Consider the following 20,573-nt stretch of genomic DNA (forward strand, 5'->3'; position numbering starts at 1 on the left):
GGAAGGATTTTACATCGGGCGTGGGATTCTTGTACGAGTGGTTTGCAGGACAGAAGATGGCTTCCGCTAGACTTCTGTGTGTTGTTAGGCAGGACTTTTACCAGCAAGTGCACGGTGTTTTGAGAAGGAACCTACTCCGAAAACAACAAGTTAGTATTTTATTGACCTTTCAAGTAGTTTTTATTCATGAAAACACAATCTTGTTCACGGATTCTTTGATTGTTAACATTGCAAAATCCCATTGGTACACAGTTTGTGTCAGGTCGGGGCACCTGAAGTGTCCTATATGAACTCATTGGCAAAGCCTGAGTGAACGTTGATAGATTGTTTTGTCACATTATGTCCCACTACCGATTATATAAGTTGTTGTTTAGTAAAAAAAAATTCTTAGTTTTTGATGGAAACAGGAAGAATATATATGCTATCAAGGGAAATTAAATGAAGTGGATTTTAAAAGCGATTACGTGCGATTTCTCTTCCTGATTGCGACTGTTGTAAATCGTAATGAAAAAAAACCCCACTCCTTTAATCTCTAAGACTTCTAAGTCATTTTGTAAAATTGCTGCAAATAATTATTTTGTATCTTTTATAGCATGAAATTGTGTTTAAATAATTATTTACCTAAAGCTACATGTACTCTTAAAAGAAAATGAGTAATTTTTAAAAACATCCTTCTTCTTTTATAGAATAAATCTTAGTATTTTTAACCTAAAAGATAAATTAGAATGGATCATGAAAATAATGAGATGATTAAGAATGCTGATAGTCTTTGAAGTATAAATTTCAGTGTTGGCAATTCAAATTAAGTTTTTTTTACTTCTGAATCTGATGCAGAGATAAACTTTTTTGAAATTTGAATTAATATGAAATTTAGAAAAACTTCGTCTGATTTATGATAGTTTTGTAAAAGTCTGTAGTAAAGTATTTTATATATGTAGAAATGCCTAATATGCTTGATACTTATAGATGTTCATACCATATGCAAAGCCATTCAAATTATGTGCATGTAAACTAAAATAATCAATAAATACATGTATATCTGTGATTGAATATGCAGCGTTGAAACTAGATATTTCAAGATTTACTTCATGCACTTTATTACTGTATTATAGAACCGAACAGTGAAATCATGCAAGAAAAAACAAATCCATTTATTAGCTGCTTAGGATCAGTCAACTCATGAACAAAGTATTGCCAGGTATCTGATTTTTCAGGGTCCACCCTCACAATTTTTAAAGGTTATGGTAACAAAATATGCCATTAAAATGCTGTACAACTGTGTACACTTGAAATAGTGTCACACACTGTTTTGATTTTATGATAAGACAATCTTTTAAAATTAAATGTCTAGACTATTGAAATGCTAGGTTAAGCCATTATTGATAAAATACACAGAATCATTAATAAGGTTTTCTGGAACACAAGTGTAAGCTTTAGTATATGACCTAACATATTACATGTACATGAAATGTTGACTTGACACCATATATGCGTAACCTTGCAAGAGAAAAGCTTGCTGCCTCCCACACCTCCTACTACAAATCCATGGGATTTAAATTTCCTCAGCCATATCTTGCACACACTGACACAGAAAGGAACTTATTCAAGTGAACAGTACACAGATTGTGTATCAGCTGAGTGATTTTCTAGTTTACTTTCAAACCAGTGAAGATTTACAAGGGAATTGAAACGAGAATGATGTAGCAGAAATACACTGCTTGTAATATATGTACACAGAGTATAAGATGCTCCCAGTTTTTAAACATGAGTTAATGACAGCTGTCTGGATTTCATTAGCATGAGGTTAAGATATAAGACCCTTTTTGCTGCATTGTTAATGTTCTGTAGTGGTAATTATTATACTGGTGCTCAGAACAATATATTGCTTCCAGTGTATATTATGTAATGATGTACACACAGATTTTGCTGTACATCTTTAAGTGTCCTTGTGTACTTGGATATAAATGCCAAAATAATGAAAAAATGGAAATATCTCAAACTTCCTCATACCATTAGATTTTTAAAAAAAAAATTCACTCTTACCGGTAATTGTTTAGGAAATCATAAAAAAATGAAGATGGGGATATTTGAAGTGGAAGTACATTTACTCCAGAGTAACTTATGTTTTACAGCAATGTGGTAGTACCTTGCCATGTAAAATGAATAACAGAGTTTAAACAAATGTCATCGTAATTTTTATACATAGGTTCAGCCAATTGCATATACCTGTACTATTCTCAAAAATCAACCTTTTAATATATTTAACTGTATACCTCAAGTTAGACAAATTATTACACTAAATTTAATGCTATCATAGTCATAAGGATATGAAGTGTCATTTTCAAGTGCATTTGTCAATCTGTAGATTACATGTATTGTATGTATTGTGTGTTTATCTGAAGCAGCAAGAAATAGTCAAAATTACCAGTAAGTATGCATATTTACAGTTTGAACATTTAAAAAAAAATAATGAATACATCAGTTTTCATTTTATTTTTCAGATTAAACCCCTGATATGTCCATGTAGTTTTTATTCCTCACTTACCAAAGGTAATTGTGTTTTAAATCTATATCTATCAATATGCATTTCTCAGTATACCCATAAATGCAATGTGTTATTCTTTTTTATCTTAGTGCTCAGCAGACACTGGGCCAGATAATTAACATACACACATGTAGTTTGGCACAAATTCTAACTATGCCAGTGATGGTTTCCCATTCCAAGCATATTCATTTGCATATTAGTATTGACAGATAAGCATATTCTATGGTAGTCAGTATCAGCTACGATGTGAATCATACAATGATGTTATTATTGCGGAGACCCGAAGTCTCATTGTGGAAGCTCTGAAAAATCAAATTTCATATTTCCCTCGATATTTCTCTTCGGCGTCAAATAGGTTGCTTTAAATTTCTGATGCTTTTGGGTTATGAATAATGCATATTTATAAATGTTTGATTTGCACAGTATGCATTTAGAAGGTACAAATTGCTTCTATGACAGGACATGCAAATAAATTATTAAGCCATTGGCATGAAAAAGGATATCTTATTTGAGTACTGTAGGTAATTTGTATGTATAAGCTCTATTTACATTTAACTATTTTCTAAATCTGTCCAGACTGACACAGACAGGTGTGATGTTTGGTGCATTTCACTGAATATGGTACAATGATTAAACTGGGTATGCATCTACATGTACATGCTTGTACAACCATTGGGAGTAAATCAGTGTGTGTACATGTATTAAGTACTACTCTATAAGTAGCAGTACATGTATGCATGAACAATCACATATTTAAGTAAAACTACATATCAACACTCAAAAATTTGTGTGAAAATATGGGTGAATATTTTAACAATTATTCAAAACCAGCAAACAAATTCAGAGGAAAAAAATTCCAATACTGAGTTGATACGAATAGTGTTCCTACACTGAGTGGCCTTCAGGCTTCATTGGTTAGTTGTTATCATGCACTTGAATGCTGTTTTATTGTTGTCATTTTATCATTAAAGGACTTAAAAGTTACAAAAATTGTCAATTATCTGTCATCAGGAATTGATTAGAAGCGCATTTTGTCAGTGGGAAAGTGCAAACTGAAATTAAAAGATAAATGAAAATGGTCGACAAAAGCAATTGAATTCTCCAGATCACAAATTTCATAGTTATTGCAAAGATTTATGGTGAACAGTCTCTACACTTGTAGATGGAATTTTAGGTTTCATAAGATACATGTACAAAAGAAGCTATAAAATGACTGCTACAAGTAAAAGAGGCCGTGCTGGAGGTTGGTTTCCATCGTAATTCATTTTAATACCAACAGTTTTGTGGTAATGACTCGGTGCTATTATTGACTAGAATTCTGCCAGTGGTAATACGATGCTCAGGATCTATAGGTTTTTTTGCTATTCTCCAGAGGTCCCTTTTTTGTCTTTTATGATATTATTATGATGGTTAAAGCAACAGACATATTCAGTGATTGCAGTGTTGGTTGGTGCCTTTGAACTGTTGCAATTTTCATTCCCAGTATTGTCATCTAACAGAAATGTTGGTTATTTAGTAATTCATTGACATTTTTTTTTAGATGTTGGATCAATAAAATTTAGGATTTATTGAAGAAACATGAAAAAAAATCTTGTGGGTTTGAGAGAGAGAGAGAGAGAGAGAGAGAGAGAGAGAGAGAGAGAGAGAGAGAGAGAGAGAGAGAGAGAGGGGGGGGGGGGGAGAGAGAGAGAGAGAGAGAGAGAGAGAGAGAGAGAGAGAGAGAGAGAGAGAGAGAGAGAGAGAGAGAGAGAGATATGTATGTACTGGTATTGCATTTTCAAGAATGATACCATTGTTCATTTAGGATCAAATTGAATATACACATGCACTTCATAGACTAGAATTTTTAGGGATGGCTGGAGCTAGATATGGAAAAGAAATTGAATAGATGAAAGAACATTTTTGAAAGGAAAAATTACAGAAAACAAAGTTAATTGCTAGATAAATATATATGTACAGCCTACTGGCACTAAGATTATTGTATTATTCAATTTGAGTCACAAAAGTAATTCTTTTAGAATTGAAGTAAACCAGATGTGTTTCCAATGACTGATATATCTTTATTTGATAAATTTTTTTTTACTGACGTCTTCTGACATAGCAAAAAACATTTTTTCTTTAGGGTGACTTAGTGGCTCTTTGTAGATTTTTGAATTTTAGTGGCAGCTATACTTAAAAATTTTCTATTCTCTATAAGCTAAAGTTTCAATAAACTCTTCGAGTACCCCCCCCCCCCCCCCCCCCCCCCCCCCCCCCCCCCCCCCCACCCCCCCCCCGGACGGGCAGGGAGAGAGGGATGGGGAGTTTATTGAAACTTAAGCTCATTAAACATTGACATAAAAAAGGGTTTTAATTGTCAAATTCTAAAACAGAATATGTGCTACTTTAATGTATTTTTTATATGAAGTGTCTATGACATCTTAATCTGATTAACGGATACTTTCATAAGTTACTGCTCAGACAATTGGACCAGTTGGCTGTGTACCTACAGACTCCAGGTGTGATACAAGGTGACAGATGTGGCTCTTCTTAACACCTACACTCTAATCTGATCCTGGGGTGTACTGGCTGGGGGGTTACTCTGTCAAGAATGATATCTCCATACATTCATAAGTCTGGCAGCCAGGTATTAGTTTGGCCAGCAATGATTCTGTAGCAATGAAGTGGTTAACCATACATACATACATATATTCGTAAGATTTGATTGCCCCTTTTTTGGCATTCACAGCCTTGTGAAGCTTTATCATAATGGAAATCTTTCAGATAGGAGTAGTAATTCAGGGACTTATCATTTCATATTTAACTGTGAGTAAATTTAGTCCTTGCAGATTCAATCAAATACATGTATTGCCGAGCTTAGGTAATGGTTTTGAAAAAAAACTGTCTATTTTAAATGGGTACACAGTAATCAAATTTTGTGTCTCTGTTTAAGGAAATGGTAGGTAATCATAATAATCAAGTTGGACTGTAGGGTTCAGACAATTCATGCTGGACTGTCATTAATCAAATGTCCAAAATACATTGTCTGGCTGTATATAGCCAAAGATCAGCAGCCTTATGAATAATCTGGTGAATAGTCAAAAATTTACAATGAATCTTTTCTTTGTTAAGAAGGGTAAAAAATAAATAATTCCAGGACGAATCCTGCTCAAGACTTATGCTGATTGTCTGCTTATATCAAATAAACACTCAAAGATCAGTCATCAGTAGAAATGGAATGACAACTGCAGATTTGTAGTGGGAAACAAAATTGATTGAGTAAATTCTCAGGGGGGAAAAGTATAGTAATATTATCAGATCCTAAATGTTTTATATCCTTGCTTTCAATTAAAACACATAATTGCCCTTTCCACATAGCTCTGTATCTAATTTATGCATTACTGGGTAATTGTCAAAGGGAAAGCAGTTCTCATGGTATTCTTGCTTAGCATTTATTGAAGCATAATACATATATATGGTACAATGTCTTTTTTTATGAACTTCAGAAGTATGACATGATTGAACAAAGCTTGTTGAGTAGAGTGAATAAACTTATCATGCATGTTTCCAGATTTCTCAGAAGCCCGAGTAGAAGTCAGAGATGGCCTCTCGGTGTTTACAGTGCCTTTACCATCCCGAAGAGAAAACTGTGAATTCACGCTTAAACCAGTGTCTCAGACAGTGGGGGATCTACTCAATTACATGACAAAAGAAGATGGGGGCATTGACAGGGCAGCTGTGTACACTGATGGTAAGTCAAAGGGGGCGAGGTCTACCCCGCATACCCTGAGAATGAGAGGTTGAATGAAGGGGGTAAAATTTATTGGATAAGTAAGAGAGGTTGACATTGTACCATATATAAAGGATAAGAAATTAAGAAGGATAGAAGAATATTTTTAAAAGAAGTTAGAGTGGTAAATTTCCACCACTTAGAATGTTTAACTTAGTTACAGGGAGTGACATTTTTACCCCATATACAGAATGCAATGACAAGTCAGAGGGGTTGACATTTCTACCCCACCATATGCAATAATTAAGAAGAGTTGACATTTTTACCCCATCACATACAATGGTAAGTTAAAGGGGTTGACATTTTTACCCCGCCACATACAATGGTAAGTCAGAGGAGTTGACATTTCCATCTCACCGCATACAATGGTAATGTTAGAGAGTTTGACATTTCTCCCCCACCACATGCAAGGGTAGGTAAGAGGGGCTGACATTTCTCCCCCACCATATACAATGATAAGTAAGAGGAGTTGACATTTCTCCCCCACCATATACAATGGTAAGTTAGAGGGGTTGACATTTCTACCCAACCATGATACAATGGTAATGTTAGAGAGTTTGACATTTCCAACCCATCACATACAATGGTAGGTAAGAGGGGCTGACATTTCTTCCCCACCATATACAATGGTAAGTTAGAGGGGTTGTCATTTTTACCCCACCGCATACAATGGTAATGTTAGAGAGTTTGACATTTCTCCCCCACCACATACAATGGTAGGTAAGAGGGGCTGACATTTCTCCCCCACCATATACAATGGTAAGTTAGAAGGGTTGACATTTCTACCCCACCACATATTATGATAATTAAGAGGGGTTTGCATTTCTACCCCACCACATATAATGGTAAGTTAGAGGGGCTGACATTTCTACCCCACCACATACAATGGTAAGTTAGAGGGGTTGACATTTTTACCATACCACATACAATGGTAGGTAAGAGGGGTTGAAATTTCTCCCCCACCATATACAATGGTAAGTTAGAGGGGTTGAAATTTCTCCCCCACCACATACAATGGTAAGTTAGAGGGGCTGACATTTCTACCCCACCACATACAATGGTAAGTTAGAGGGGTTGACATTTTTACCGTACCACATACAATGGTAGGTAAGAGGGGCTGACATTTCTCCCCCACCACATACAATGGTAAGTTAGAGGGGTTGACATTTCTCCCCCACCATATACAATGGTAAGTCAGAGGGGTTGACATTTCTACCCCACTTTATGCAATGATAAGTAAGAGGAGTTGACATTTTTACCCCACCACATACAATGGTAAGTTAGAGGGGCTGACATTTCTACCCCACCACATACAATGGTAATGTTAGAGAGTTTGACATTTCTCCCCCACCACATGCAAGGGTAGGTAAGAGGGGCTGACATTTCTCCCCCACCATATACAATGGTAAGTTAGAGGGGTTGACATTTCTACCCAACCATGATACAATGGTAATGTTAGAGAGTTTGACATTTCCAACCCATCACATACAATGGTAGGTAAGAGGGGCTGACATTTCTCCCCCACCATATACAATGGTAAGTTAGAGGGGTTGTCATTTCTACCATACCACATACAATGGTAAGTTAAAGGGGCTGACATTTCCACCCCACCACATACAATGGTAAGTTAGAGGAGTTGACTAATTATACCCTACCACATAGTACAATAAAGTTAGTGATGTTTGTTTGATGAATTTATGATGGTCTTTGTCTCCCCTCCAATTGCACCTCAATTATGACTAGAGTTCATGTAGTAATCTATGGAGTGTGTTCTCCTTCCTTCCTTCCTTTTATGAGCGGTTCAGGACATGCACTCAGGCAATATTGTGGTATTTTTACAGTGGGTTGGAGATGGAAATTTGTCAACAAAATATTTTTTTATTTTTACCAGAAAGCTTATTGTCTGTTAGTGTGTGTCTTTAGTTTTAAATGTTAATTATAAAATACCTTCCTCAACATGTTCTTGAGATAAAAAAGATCAAAGAAAATGTATACCTCATGAGGAATACAATTTTTTTAACATGCAATTTTGCTGTGAGTTATGCTTCTATGAATCGCAAAGTGAGTTTGATAGATCTGAATCAAAATAAAAAGAAAGGTGTTTATTTTCATTATCAATGAAATGCCAGGCCTGTCTCAATTGGATAAAGAAAAGAATGAAAATTTGTTATTTTACATGACACTAATATCTGCTTAATTCAGGAAAGCATTTTAACAGTGTAGATTATATCTCAAGTAGGTCAAGATATGGCTCAGCCCAAAGTAACTACAAGCTCCACTTGTCTGAATGGAAATATGATTGACAAATATCTACTGCTATCTTACGGTCATCTATCAAAATGACAGTGGAAGTCTGAGATTGAACCCCCTTTAGGCAGAAACAAAGTAAAAACAGTGGTTGACCTTCAGTTAAGATGTTGGTGTCTGATTTCCTGTATAAGGATATTAAATGTATTGTATGCTTTAATCACCCATGATGATCATTAATTAAAATACAGAAATAGACTGCTAGATAGACGTTGAACTATTGGTATATTTTGTTACTGTAAAAGTGGTTATTTACACGTGGGGAAATTTACACTAGTTACGCGGTAAGCTGAAAACCGCGTAAAATGCCCTTGTGCATATGGTAAAATATTAAACACTTTAGAGTGGTAAATCGCGTATCCGCATATTTAATACCCACGCGTATTGTTTGACAATAGAAAACGTGTGCTTAACCACCAGCGTAAATAATCACTTTTACAGTAGGTTATAGCTGAAAGATTTTTGATGTTTCACAGATATTATTTTATTTGACCAATCTTTAGACCTTGAACTTTTGACCATTTTAAGATATATAATTTTATTTCAGATGGTGTAACGATATTCAGGTCCACCATTACTGAGTGACATTCACCACTTGACCTTAACCAGTAGAAAATGTATGATATTTTATAGATATAATATTTTGTTTCAGATGGAGTATGGATATCCAGGTCCACCACTATTTACTGACCTTTTAACATAGACCTTTTGATCTTAACTTCTTTGTACTGTAGCACATGAGTGATATTTTATTGATATTTAATAGATATACTGGTAATCTTTTGTTTCAGATGGAGTAAGGATATCTAGCTCCGCCATGACTGACTTTTGAACCTTGACCTTGAGCAATGTACCTGTATGTTACTTTATGATATAGATACAATGTTTAAGATTTTATTTCAGATGGCATATGGATATCATGGTCCACCACTATTGACTAATCTTTTGACCCTGACCTTTTGACATTTGATCATTTGACCTTAACTTCTCTGTACTCGAGTAATTTTATGATATTTTATAGATATTTGATAGGTATAATCTTTTGTTTCAGATTGTGTAAGGATATGAAGGTCTAACACGACTGACCAACCTTTTGACCCTGACCTTTTGACCTTTTAACCATCTGACTGTAATTTTTTCTTAACTGTAGTAATTTTATGATATTTAATAGATATTTGATAGATATAATCTTTTGTTTCAGATGGTGTAAGGATATCCAGGTCCACAACCATAGATGTCCTACTGAGGCATAACTTCAAACTCGTCGTTAACAGCACAGAGTATGATATCAAAGCTCCAGAGGGATTCCGTACGTCTAAATGTTCTTTTTTATTAATCTCACATATTTTGATTTTTAACTCTTTTATTAAAGAAATATCAATCTAGAGGTTCCCTCTAAATTATGTAAACATTATATTTAGCATGTATGATATTAGAGGAAATTGGCTTTTCAACAATAATTGGTACATATATTACATGTGTATCCATCAAATACATGTCTGATGATTATGGAGGATTATGGATTATGATAGTAATGATTGATTGATATGTTTATAGGGCAGCATTTCAATTTGTCTCTTATAATCATTGGTATCATTTATAAATAATTGTTTTATATTTGAATGAAGAAAGCATGCGAAAATAGAAATGCATTATTTTTTCAAGACTCAAAATCAAAAGGGAGATTACGTCTTAGAGAAATTTTTACTGGTGATAAACTGTTAGGATTGTTAATGAGACCAAAATCTCCTCTTCAATATGAGGTTTATACCTAACAAGGCAGAATCTTTGTGTGTAGAGCGGTGATTTATTGGATGCTGCAACCAGCTGTTATTGATGCCCCCTAATTAAGCTCCCTCAGATGTATCTTCTGGAACAGATTGAGACCCCAAAGCACAGATCTGAGTCAGATTATTGACCATAAACATGGATGTCTGCTGGTGATCACTGTCTGGTTAACGAAGCACAGCAGCTTGTTTGGACTTGTAGGGTCTCCGCCTGGTCAACATAGTTCTCTTATGGCACTAAGGCCAGCATTTTTTGAAATTTCGATTTACAAACCCGCCGACCCTATTTTTTTAAAAATTCAAATAAAAATAAAAGGACCATAACTAGCTATTAATTTTATTTTTTCCTCCGACCCGAAATTTTCTTTCTGGTAAAAATAAAAATAATGTTGATGCAATCACGTACGTGTAGTCTGAATTATTGTTTTTCATGCATTGATTAAAAAGACCAAGTTCTTTCCGATCAAGTCACAGGCACTAGAAGTCACAAAAAAACACCATTGGGCCTACTCCTGTTTGCTTTCGTCCAACCCTACAATTTACGACCCTATTAAGTTTTGTGATCGGCAACTTAGCCAGAATTTCCTCAAGAAAGAGAAGTTGAGTCTTTTTCTATCACAATTCCGTAAATTAAAAAAAAAAACCTCATTGGCGCAAGAAAATGATAAGTTACTTATTTAAAAAAACATTTTTTGCAAAATAAATTCTAAAATAATCATAATTTAACCGTTTGGAAATAGATCCTCTACATAACGGTTGTAAGTGGGTCATAGGGTTGGACTAATAACCCTAAACAGACTGAACACAGGAGCCTTATGACTGAAGGAAAGAGAATGATTTTATTTGTCATTAAGCTAACAAAATAACGAAACATTTCCTTTATTAAAGGTGTAATTACATAAATAAATAAAATTTTAAAAATAAGTTCGTCTTTTTTAAATAAAAAAAACTTGTTTGATTTTTTACTGACATTTATGGACATGCTTCTAATCCAATTTATTTTCAGTAACAATATTTTATATTTTGAATTTGTGAATAGCATTGTTAACTTAATCAGATGAATGATTTCTCAAACTTCTTCCTATTTTTCTGCAAGGAAGAAGTGAAAACTCCCTTAATTTTTTTGGTCTTAATGTATAGGTACAGTATGTATTTGTATATATATACATGTAATTATATATAAAAAAAAAAAAAACCTTCGTTTTTATACATGCATATACAATATATTAACACAAATTGTTAGTGCCCATGGATAAAATATGTTATGATAAGAACATCATCAACAACCAAAATTACTTATACATGTATATTTAAAAAATGGCAGCTCCTGGACATGTGTTCTTATTTTAAAAATAAAAAAAATATTGTTGAAAAATTGTTTTATTTTTATTTTTTTTTCTCGACGGACAAATTTTTCAATTTTATTTTTATTTTTTTTCCCTCCTCCTACCCAAATAATTTGAAAAATATTTCGTAAATCTAAAAATTAAAAAATGCTGGCCTAAAGCACGATTCGCAATTGCTTTCCTAAAAATTAGATTGCTCCTGGAGGTCTACATCGTATACATAATGAAATCCACTCAGATATTGGCTATTTCTCTGATATTAAAGCCCTGATTCAATAATCCAATACAGTTCTACCAGAAAAATATATCATAGGAAAAAAGGATTGCAAACGTTTAATTTTAATGAAAGCTGATAGTCTAGTACCGGTAATCTTAAATGGAGGCTGCCTCTACAAGTTGAATCAAAGCTGATTGACCATCATAATATGCCCTATGATTGCATTCTGCATTGCAAATATGCATTGGACATATTGTGACCACGATTTTGTCACATGTACCTGGTTAATTTCCACTGATATCTTGAGAGCTTTTTACCTGAATAGGAAAGACACTATTTGATTAATCCGCCCACATGAAGACACTTAAAGGTGAATAGGGAAATAAATGAGGTCCTTGAAAAATGCATATTTGACTATAAGGTTTACATAACACCTATATGGAAATGTTATGACGGCCATCAGTCACCGATTTTTTTTTTTAGTGAATGTTGGTCTTTTCTGAGAATTTCAGTTTTTTAGAGAGTATACCTGATAAGTTTGATTCTGAAGAAAAGAGAACTCATCCTATTAATTGCAGTATTCCCCTGCATGTAATATTTATTTATGAGCATGCAACTCTTAAAAGGATTCTCAGATTTGATGTTCATTGACAACTGGTATGTCTAGACTCTGACTGAAAGCCTAATGCATGTTTATATGTTGTGAGACATGCTGCATAAAACCTTCACATACCAGTGAATGGAGTCATCAAATGTAGGTGGATTCCTCAGTCAAACAAGAGGGGCATTGTTTATTATTTACTTCCATGGAAAGGAGCTGCTTTTGATATTTAATTAAACCAAAACATTAGGTACCATACTTATAATAAGTGTTTAGAACCTAGCTGCTTGCTGTATCAAGTAAATGAGTAGACAGCCTTATTTGCTACAATTGATTTAAAGTTTGTATTGAATATACTGCAAAGTAAAAACCATCTGTAACACTTTTATAATACACGTAATTACCGTATATATGCAAAGCTTACTTCTCTACCTTCCGTCTAATCAAGAACTTGAAAGTGATTCAGCAATAAATATGCTAAAAAACATTTCCTTCTGTGATAAGATTCCTAAATACAAATTTAACATTTTCTAAAATAACATTTCTTTCACCATGGACCTAGCTATCTCTCTCAGGATATCTCAGGTCACTGCTCCAAAGATTTTCTTTTCTGAGGCATCCATCCATATTTCTTAGTATGTATTTAGGCTCTGATCAGCAATATGTGAGATATATACCTGGAACCCTCTCTTCTATCATGCTGGGGATGAAATGAACTTAATTGTGGTTCTCTACCACCACTGCCATTTTCCCTGTTGTTTGTTCATGTCAATGTGTGACAGCTATAAACCTCTGGAGGCATCAGTTTTTATCTGCTACCTGTTTATTTACTATGACAGAGATATGTAGGTTCATTTTTTTTCTTGCTGAAATGTAAATTGATTTCGCGGATCTAGATGTTCTATCCCAAGTTGATTAGTTGGGCAAGGATTGATGAAATATATTAATACAGTAGTTTGATCAACAGTAACCTCATCTTCGCTAGCCAAGGGTTTTCGGTCCGCTCTGCTCCCTATATGAGGAGAGGTGCAGATCAGAAACCCTTGACTTGGGAAGATGGAGTAATCTCTAATATAATCTTGTATATGTACATGAAATAAATTTTGAATGTATTTTTTTTTAAAATTGGAATTTAGTTGAAGTTTTCTATCTGTACGTCTTTTTAACTCTATTTCCAAACACCCCCCTCACCCAATTATTGTAAAAAGAAAGTAATCATGATATTTCCAAGTCATTAAAATTTCAAACCTTGTAATACTTTAGGGAACTGAAATAATCTATGCAACATTTAATTCACACAGAGGAAAGCCAGTAAGTTACTTTGTGCTAACAAAGCATTTATAACAAAGCCAGCAATCTCCAGTCTATGGAAGTGTTTTACCAGCTGTCGCCCTTTCTGCATTTTGTGTAGGCGGGTGTGTCGAACTCTGAGGGGGATCCTAATGACCTAAAACTACTGCTGACTCTGAATCAATAAGGGGAGCATATTAGTATCATGTAATATTGATACTCTACCTGAGAATAATGGCTTACTGAGAAGTGTCATTCCCAGAGAGTATGTCGGTTATCAATTCCACTTCAGTGTTTATCTACCCATGTGAATTGATTTATTGCTGATAGAATATACCCCACTCAGAGTTATTGTTTTAGAATATTGATTTGTTGCTAAAGTGGAAACATATGCATGGATATTTACAAGAAGTCAGTTGTAAAAAATTCATGTTTAATACATGTAGCTAATGTTTGCATAATACAAAGAAATCTTAAAGTGAAATTTTTTAAAGGATCCTCTAGCAAAAATATCAAGTGGCACTGTCCATTTGTCAATGTGCATTGTCTATTCATCTTCATATACATCTTATAATTGATACTGTGGTTTCATTAATGTTCGTGGGTATCAATTTTCATGGATTTTCGGAAAAACACAGTTTCAAGGATACGTAATTTCGTCGCCAATGATCCTATCAATACAAAATATAAGTTGAAATTGAACTTCAATGAACATTTAATTTCATGGATCAACTTAACAACGAAATCCACAAAAATTGGTATTCAACGAATATTGATGAAACCACAGTATATGGATGTTCATACTCTAACAGCAAGTTTTAGTATCATCAAGACATGCAATATGTGTATACATATATAATGTAGATACAGCATATATAAAGATATGTGTAAACCTTTGAACAAATTTTGAGATGGTAATGAGTACCTTTCAATATTTTAAAGTAATTAAGAAATATACAGTATAACCTGGGAGATATTATTACTTCAAGATATCTCAGGGTTTGAGATATTGAGGGAAAATTGGTCGGGACTTCAAAATCACTTAGACATATCCATGGTATTCAAGACATCTGTGTTTAAATGTAGTATGAAATTTTTAAGGATTAAAAAAAGAAAGAAAGATGCTAAATATTTGATAATGAGATTTTGGAGGGAGTAAATATGGCATATAATCATTATGCACACTGTATACGATGGAAATATAAGATGTGTGACTAATTGTTTGCAGAAGCTACCACCAGTGAGGACCTGAAGGAGCTGTCTGATGCCAAGAACTTAATCGCCCACCTCTACTCCTCAATGAATGTAGAACAACATCAGATAGAGCAAGAGAAAGAACTCCTCAAGAAACTAGAACACCTGAAGATGGAGTTAGCTCCCATGGAAGAGGTATATGCAGCAGACTGTTCAATGATTTTCAGGGTCAAAGGTGATGATTTTATTAAAAAAAAATTTAAATTAGCCACTACATTTGATGTTATTGGTTGAAGAAACAAACACAGTTTCCTGCTTGTACATAGCTGTCATTGTAATTGATCAGAGTGTTCTATTAAATGGCAGATTACCAGAGTAATCAAATTTCCCTACAGACAGTCATGTTTTAGGCTCCAAAATATCCTCATCAAACTGTCAAATCAACCACAAAAAGTAATTAGGTTTTAGATATATCAATGTGTGTGTCCAATGTTTGTCTCAGATCTTGTCTACCAGTATTTGAGGTATCTGTCGTACAGGTGAAATGAAGTTACAATGCAATGTGTTCAGATCTACATATAGATATCTTATGTGAAATAAACTGATGTGATATACAATGCAATGTGTAATAATTTATCATGAAATTTATCTTACTCAGTGAATAATATTAAATATCATTTAGAAACATAGGAAACCTTTAACCTGGTCAAATCAAGGGTGCACAGGGAATAACCCCATGTTGTATTCCATACACCTGAAAGCCTGGGGTCTCTGAGTACCCGGTACATGAAACACAACTCAGGGTTTATCCTTATTCACCTGTACATCCCAAATATTGGACCTGAATTATAATGTTGTAATGTTATAGATGTAATATTTCTGATTTGATAATTGTAGAAAATGAACAAGCTGAATGCTGTGGCTCAGCGGCGGACCTCGTTCTTGTCATGGGCGGGACTTGCAGCTATGGGGGTCCAGTTTGGGTTCCTGGCCCGCCTGACTTGGTGGGACTACTCCTGGGATATCATGGAACCGGTCACCTACTTCGTGACCTATGGCACCACCATGGCAATGTTTGCGTATTTTGTTCTCACTAAACAGGTAAATTATCAACATTATTTACACCTTTAATTTTACTTTTCGTCGTGTGTAAAAATATTCAAGTATGTTTGTCTTAAACATTCAAGTTTGAATCCTCATAACATTGGAACCTACAAGTTTTCTATATGATATACTGCTTTTAGTGTAACAGGAATTTTGGTGGTATCAGGTCAAATGCTGCTGCATTGAAAAGGGGAACAACTCAATTTTTCTATAAAAATTTTAAAAGTGAAGATCAAATTATACCCATGTTATCCATGTACAATATTCCTAAGCATTGGTTTCTCCCCATCTTTTTCAAATATTTTGCTAGTTAGGACACTTATTGATATACACAATAATATATTTGTAGGAGTATAAATTTGCAATGTGTTTCATTATAGAAAGACCTAAAATACAAAATCCCTAAACATTGCTTTCTACCACTAATAATTTTTCCAGTCATGAAGCTGAATATTTCACTTATATCATACCGATATATTTTTGTAGGAATATAACTTTGTGGAAGTCAAAGACCGACAGCATTTACTCTCCATTCACGGCAACGCCAAGAAGGAGGGAGTGGACATCAGCAAGTACAATGAGCTCAAGGAGGCCTCGGCCAAACTGGAGTATGACATCCGGCGACTGAGGGACCCCCTGCAGCTTCACGTACCCATGCTGAATCCGTCCAAAGACAGCAGTCAGTGATCACCATGTTCCTGTGTCAGCGGGCATTAGTCTTAGCAGTTGAGAGGATAGGCTGGGTTGATAGTTAGTCTGGTCAAATAGCATAAGAATATACACCTTCAATAATATAGTCAATTATCTTCTCTAACTCTCCCTGTAGCCTATGTTATTTTTTCTTGTTAATTTTGGTAACTGATTTTTAATGAAATTTTTTTCCACTCGGGACTGATATATATTTTTCTTTTTTAATGTCAAAGTAGAAAGTGTTAAGTTGGAGAGAATTAATTTAAACTGACTGAACAAACCTGTGATAAGACAGTCCTGTTGGTAGCTCGCCACTTCTTTAGGGGAACAGTCTTAAAACCTGTTAAATCCCTTGGCCATAGTAAAGAGAGAAAAACTCGATCTATCAGCAGACAAGTTTGGGATTAGTAGAGGCAGCAATATATCAAATAATCAGCTATTGATTTTGATAGCAATTATTATTAACCTTGTGTTGTGAACAAAGAAATCAAAGTTTTTGAAAAGAGGAATTTCTAGGCTTTTTTCATAGAATAACAAACAGCAATTGCAGGGTTTAAATGTAAACTTACAGCATGTAAAGGAGAAGTGGTTTTGTTTTTTTTCCCCAAAAGAACAATAGTATGAGAAAATTAAGTCATTTTCTTTTCTGACATGAAAAGGATTTCAACAAAGGTTGGACAATTGTGCTTTTGTTTTAAGCAGTGATATAATTGGCCTGTCAGCGTCCAATCAGATTTCGTATTTTCGACGACCTTCCCCTCCCTGATGGTCCTGACTAGCTCTTGGTTGTCTGTGATTATTTCATGTGATAGGATGTGTGCTTGTCCAAACAGTGCCTGGTTATAATGATGGTGTGTATTAAAGCTCTCTCCCTTTCACTCCATCCCTCAAAACAAGAATAAAATGGAGAGAGAATTAACTAAGTTAAGCAATCACTAATGAATTAAAAGAGAGAGAAGTTCCATTTGCAAAGTTTCAGACTCGAGTTGAGTTTAAGTTCTTTGTTCTTGAATTGAAATCATAGTTATCCTCCTTATTCCAAGAATAATCTCTTGTACTGTCGATGTTAAAGAAAATAAATTCTACTTAATTCTTTTTTGTGAAAGATCAAAGTTCCGTTTTATGCAATTTATGCATTTTTTAAAATTATTTTCCTGTTAATCTGTATGTAAGCATGTATATTTTATTATATTCTTTAAACTCCACAAATACACTGTACAATCAATTTAAATGCATTATTTTTTCTGTTAAGCTATATGTAGCTTGTATATTTATATGATATTCTTTAAACTCCACAAATTGTCCAATCATTTTAAAAGAAAGTATATAACAGAGGTTTGGATTATTTTTCATATAAAAAATCAACTTTTTGCATTGTATGTATGTTGAGTTGTTCTTCATATACTTCTGAATTGTGCTTTGATGCTCATTAACTGCAGTATTCAAATTTTTAATATTAAAGCATTTTTTAAAATGTACAATTGCTTATATGGAGATTAATCTTACAAATCTGTACTTATTGCTTCAGAGAACTGAGCTGTAAACAAAGAATATCGCTATAGCTATGTACCTTGTATACACCTTTTATTAAATATTGGATGGATGAGGTCAATATAATGGTTTGTGTAGTTAAGGGTAAACGTTAGTAGAATTAAGTATAACAATAGTATCATAGCCAATTTTTATGAGCACCCACTTTGATATATATCATAGTTTTTGCATGAACCATTAACTGACTGTAGTAGCAGTAACACACACATACTAGTACATGTACTTCAAAACTATTGGATTAACATATCATTGTTTAGAATTACATCTTGTTTATTATTCATATGAATATATCTAGAATTTGCTTGGAAATATCCAAACTGTGCTTGGAATTCATTTGGGTCAATCAACGATGTTTTGAGGAATCTGCTTAGAAATATTCAAACCCTAACCCTGTGCTTGGGAATCCATTTGGATTCATTCAGAAAGTGCAATGGAATCTACATGGAAATACCCAGACTGTGCTTGGGGATCCATTTGGATATATCCAGAAATGAGAATGTGCTAAAGAGTCCACTTGGAAATACCAGTATTCAAACTGTGCTTGACCTGTTCAGAATTTGCTTAAGAACCCTAACTGTGAAGTTATCACAACTTTTTGAAGTCACTGCCTACATCTAGGACCGATGTTGTGTGTTAGTTAGCATTGTGTGAATAATACACTAACGAAATTAATTTTGACCTGCACTGTTGTGCATGAATCCAGCACAATGTGATACAGACCGAGATATTTTTCTACACCTCCTCTCATTGTAAATCAAGTCCACCGTGTCATCTGAGACGATATAGATGGCTCTATCAATTTCGCCCGTTTTAAGCGATAGTTAGAAATTTCCCGGTTCATTTTTCTGTGACTTGTTTCAATGTTTCTATTGTTAGACCAATACCTTTGTTGTTATTTATTCTTTCCATTCCTTTTGTAGGATGTATTCGTATTTAATCCCTTTTTGTTCCGCACCCTATAAACTTGCACCCTTCTCCTCACTGTACGTCTTCTGACTGGGTTGTGGGGGTATTTATAGAAATATTTATATATACACTAGTGTCTCAAATCATTTGTCCTTTATGTGTTAGACTAATTAAGATTGAAAAAAAAAATGTGGAAAAATAAAGGTTTACTATAAAACATCTTGCTTTTATTTATTAATATTTACATTTTGCAGTTCTTTTGACTGTGGTTATACATATACTACAAATCAATTTTGTTAGAATATATGGTCCAATACATTTCATCAAGGATTTATTTTTTGGCACAAATGGATTTGCATAAATATTAAGAGTATTATCGGTTGATTGAATACTGTTGGGCATAATCAAAGTATGCAAGTACTATAGATATTTCATTAAAATGTGGAAATGTTTGCTGGGAGAAAGTTGCAAATTTTACAATGAAAAAAGTATCATTACTTAAAAAGTTTTGTATAAAGATACAAGAAAACAATTTGCAAAGAAAACAGTAGTTTCTTTTTCAAAATACGGTATGCCCTAAAATTAAAAAGATGTTCATATGACAATGTAATAAAGTTATGCACTTGCATTCTATTTTCGAAAGGGAATACACATAATTACTTTAAAAATATGTCATATATTCCCAAGATTTACTTAAAGGTGACAAAAAATTGCAAATTTTCTAATGTTTTTTTAATAGGAAGGAAAATGTGTCAGCAGCTGTGACCCATGAAATCACACAATTAAGTTATAATGTTAATTTTATTGTGGGCAAAGACTGCAGATATAGTTCCCTATTCAATGAACTATTGAAAATAGTGATTTGCTAATTTAAGTTTTAAGGAAATGCTAAGAAAGAGCTACCAGTATACTCTGTGCCTAGTTTCTGCTTCCACCACTCTTTGCTTTGTTTCGATCATCATAAATACCTTTGTGTCCAAACTACATTCATCCACTAAGATGAAAAAAGTCCAGATTATCCGTTTTGAAATGCCCCCTCTACCACTTCAGGTTTCAATACACAATGCGGATTTTGCATTGCGAAACTGTGGAAGTACCCCAGATGATAACGTTAAAAAAACCTGTGCAAGATATTGCAAGCGACTTTCAAATGCAAAAAGGATGTAAACATTTCCCATTATACCGGTCAACGCCTGCAAGAAATCTCTTCTTTCTTTTGAATTTTCCCCCCTCCGAGTGAAAATAATAAGACACTGTCGATGATAT

General features: G+C 34.0%; 1 protein-coding gene across 1 annotated transcript; it reads left to right on the forward strand.

Annotated features, from left to right (window-relative positions):
* The first annotated feature begins 13 nt into the window (after positions 1–13).
* Positions 14–19,526, forward strand: LOC105328733 (calcium uniporter protein, mitochondrial). The gene is made up of 7 exons (XM_011429729.4): positions 14–149; positions 2,502–2,550; positions 6,096–6,275; positions 9,823–9,930; positions 15,091–15,251; positions 15,954–16,157; positions 16,647–19,526. The coding sequence occupies exons 1-7, from the start codon at positions 57–59 to the stop codon at positions 16,845–16,847; spliced, it is 996 nt and encodes a 331-aa protein (XP_011428031.3). The 5' UTR covers positions 14–56; the 3' UTR covers positions 16,848–19,526.
* Positions 19,527–20,573: the final 1,047 nt, after the last annotated feature.

Source organism: Magallana gigas, chromosome 7 (genome assembly GCF_963853765.1).
Source record: "Magallana gigas chromosome 7, xbMagGiga1.1, whole genome shotgun sequence".
Taxonomy (NCBI): domain Eukaryota; kingdom Metazoa; phylum Mollusca; class Bivalvia; order Ostreida; family Ostreidae; genus Magallana; species Magallana gigas.

What these genes read in the sequence shown, in the direction of transcription:
- LOC105328733 (XM_011429729.4), top strand. Translation starts at nt 57, where the DNA reads ATGGCTTCCGCTAGACTTCTGTGTGTTGTTAGGCAGGACTTTTACCAG. An exon ending in ACCTACTCCGAAAACAACAA is followed by an intron (nt 150 to 2,501) that starts GTTAGTATTTTA and finishes TTTATTTTTCAG; the next exon opens with ATTAAACCCCTGATATGTCC. An exon ending in AGTTAGCTCCCATGGAAGAG is followed by an intron (nt 15,252 to 15,953) that starts GTATATGCAGCA and finishes TGATAATTGTAG; the next exon opens with AAAATGAACAAGCTGAATGC.